Below are 1,377 nucleotides of genomic sequence, written 5' to 3'. Positions count from 1 at the left end.
CACATACGAGCTTGCACACACTCACATGCTCATACCAAACAGTTTCGAAACAACGCCAAAACAACGCCAGATCATATATTCAAAATAAATGGAAGTGGAGAGACAAGTTACTGAAGAGATTGCAAGAGTGCAATGAAATAATTTAACAAAAAACTATATAAATTAATAAAGGACTGAACCAGTGCGTGTGTTTATTACCGGCATAATGCCTCTCCCAAGGTTTAATTGTATTTCTTTCAACACACGTATCCACATCAAGAATCTTGCACACGAAATACACATACGAAATATATATATATATATATATATACATACATATGAGAGTTGATTTCCCTTTATACAATACACATGAACGGTTGATTGAATGTTTAAACTTCTGTATTATGTTTCAAACGTACACCATTCTTTTTGTAAATATTAATACATATCCAAAACTTAGATCCATGGCATATTTTGATCCCGTATACATCGAAATTTTAATAAACGTTGAATGTATTTTGCTTACCCACAATATTCAACTTCAAACACTCCTGTCAAGTTTGATAATTCATACTCCATCTGCAATAGTTATATATACATTATTGTTACGGAAATGAAAAAAGAGGACTCTATAATGAAGTAAGAGTACAGATTAATTTATTGCTAGCAGAGGCACCTGGCGTTGCCCGGGTATGAAAATTGTTCATGTATACTAGAAGAATTAATCAGAATATGTCGTATGCAATTTGTTATCCTACTTACAAGCATAAGAATAAAGATATATATGTGTATGTGTCTGTGTCTGTGTGTGTGTATAGGTATATGTGTGTGTATCTATGTGAAGAGAAGAGAGAAAGGGAGAGAGAGAGTTAAACAGATTATGAGAGTCAGTTAAACAGATTATGAGAGTCAAAGATTACATAGCTACTCACAGCTCTAGATACGTTTTCAGCAGTTTTTATATCTTTTATGATATTCTTAAATGTCGAATTGTAAATCAGATGAAATAGAAAGGAATTCGTCCAGCCTATAAAAAGATGCATAAATAGAAGAGAATCATTATACATATAAATGAGACACAGGGTAGAGCTATACTGAGTGTTAAAATAAACATATAAACATAAATATCTCTATAATAACACTGTTGTGAGTTGTATAGAAAGTTTTATTTATGTATATGCCGACGGGCATATGGCGTAGCGGTTTAGAGCGCGGGCTACTAACCCCAAGATTACGAGTTCGATTCACGGTAGCCACCTGATTAATAATAATAATAATAATAATTATAATAATAATAATGATAGTAACATCGTTAGGAATGAGAACCCAGGTTCAAAAAAATTTCCCCAAGGCTGGAGGATATATCAGCCGAAACGTTGTGTTAACAACAAACAAGAT

At 32.8% G+C, this 1,377-nt stretch overlaps 1 protein-coding gene across 1 annotated transcript in view; it reads right to left on the bottom strand.

Moving 5' to 3' along the window:
- LOC106883583 (toll-like receptor 5) overlaps window positions 1-1,377 on the bottom strand; it is a 62,510-nt gene that overhangs the window by 17,572 nt on the left and 43,561 nt on the right. The window contains exons 18-19 of the mRNA XM_052977853.1: window positions 912-1,006; window positions 506-558 (exon numbers count right to left, since the gene is read on the bottom strand). Of these exons, the coding sequence (XP_052833813.1) occupies window positions 506-558; window positions 912-1,006 (148 nt within the window). The remainder of the gene's footprint in view (window positions 1-505; window positions 559-911; window positions 1,007-1,377) is intronic.

Source organism: Octopus bimaculoides, chromosome 29 (genome assembly GCF_001194135.2).
Source record: "Octopus bimaculoides isolate UCB-OBI-ISO-001 chromosome 29, ASM119413v2, whole genome shotgun sequence".
Lineage (NCBI taxonomy): Eukaryota > Metazoa > Mollusca > Cephalopoda > Octopoda > Octopodidae > Octopus > Octopus bimaculoides.
Note: the sequence above shows the minus strand (reverse complement) of the source record. Positions and strands in the feature narration are given on the sequence as shown.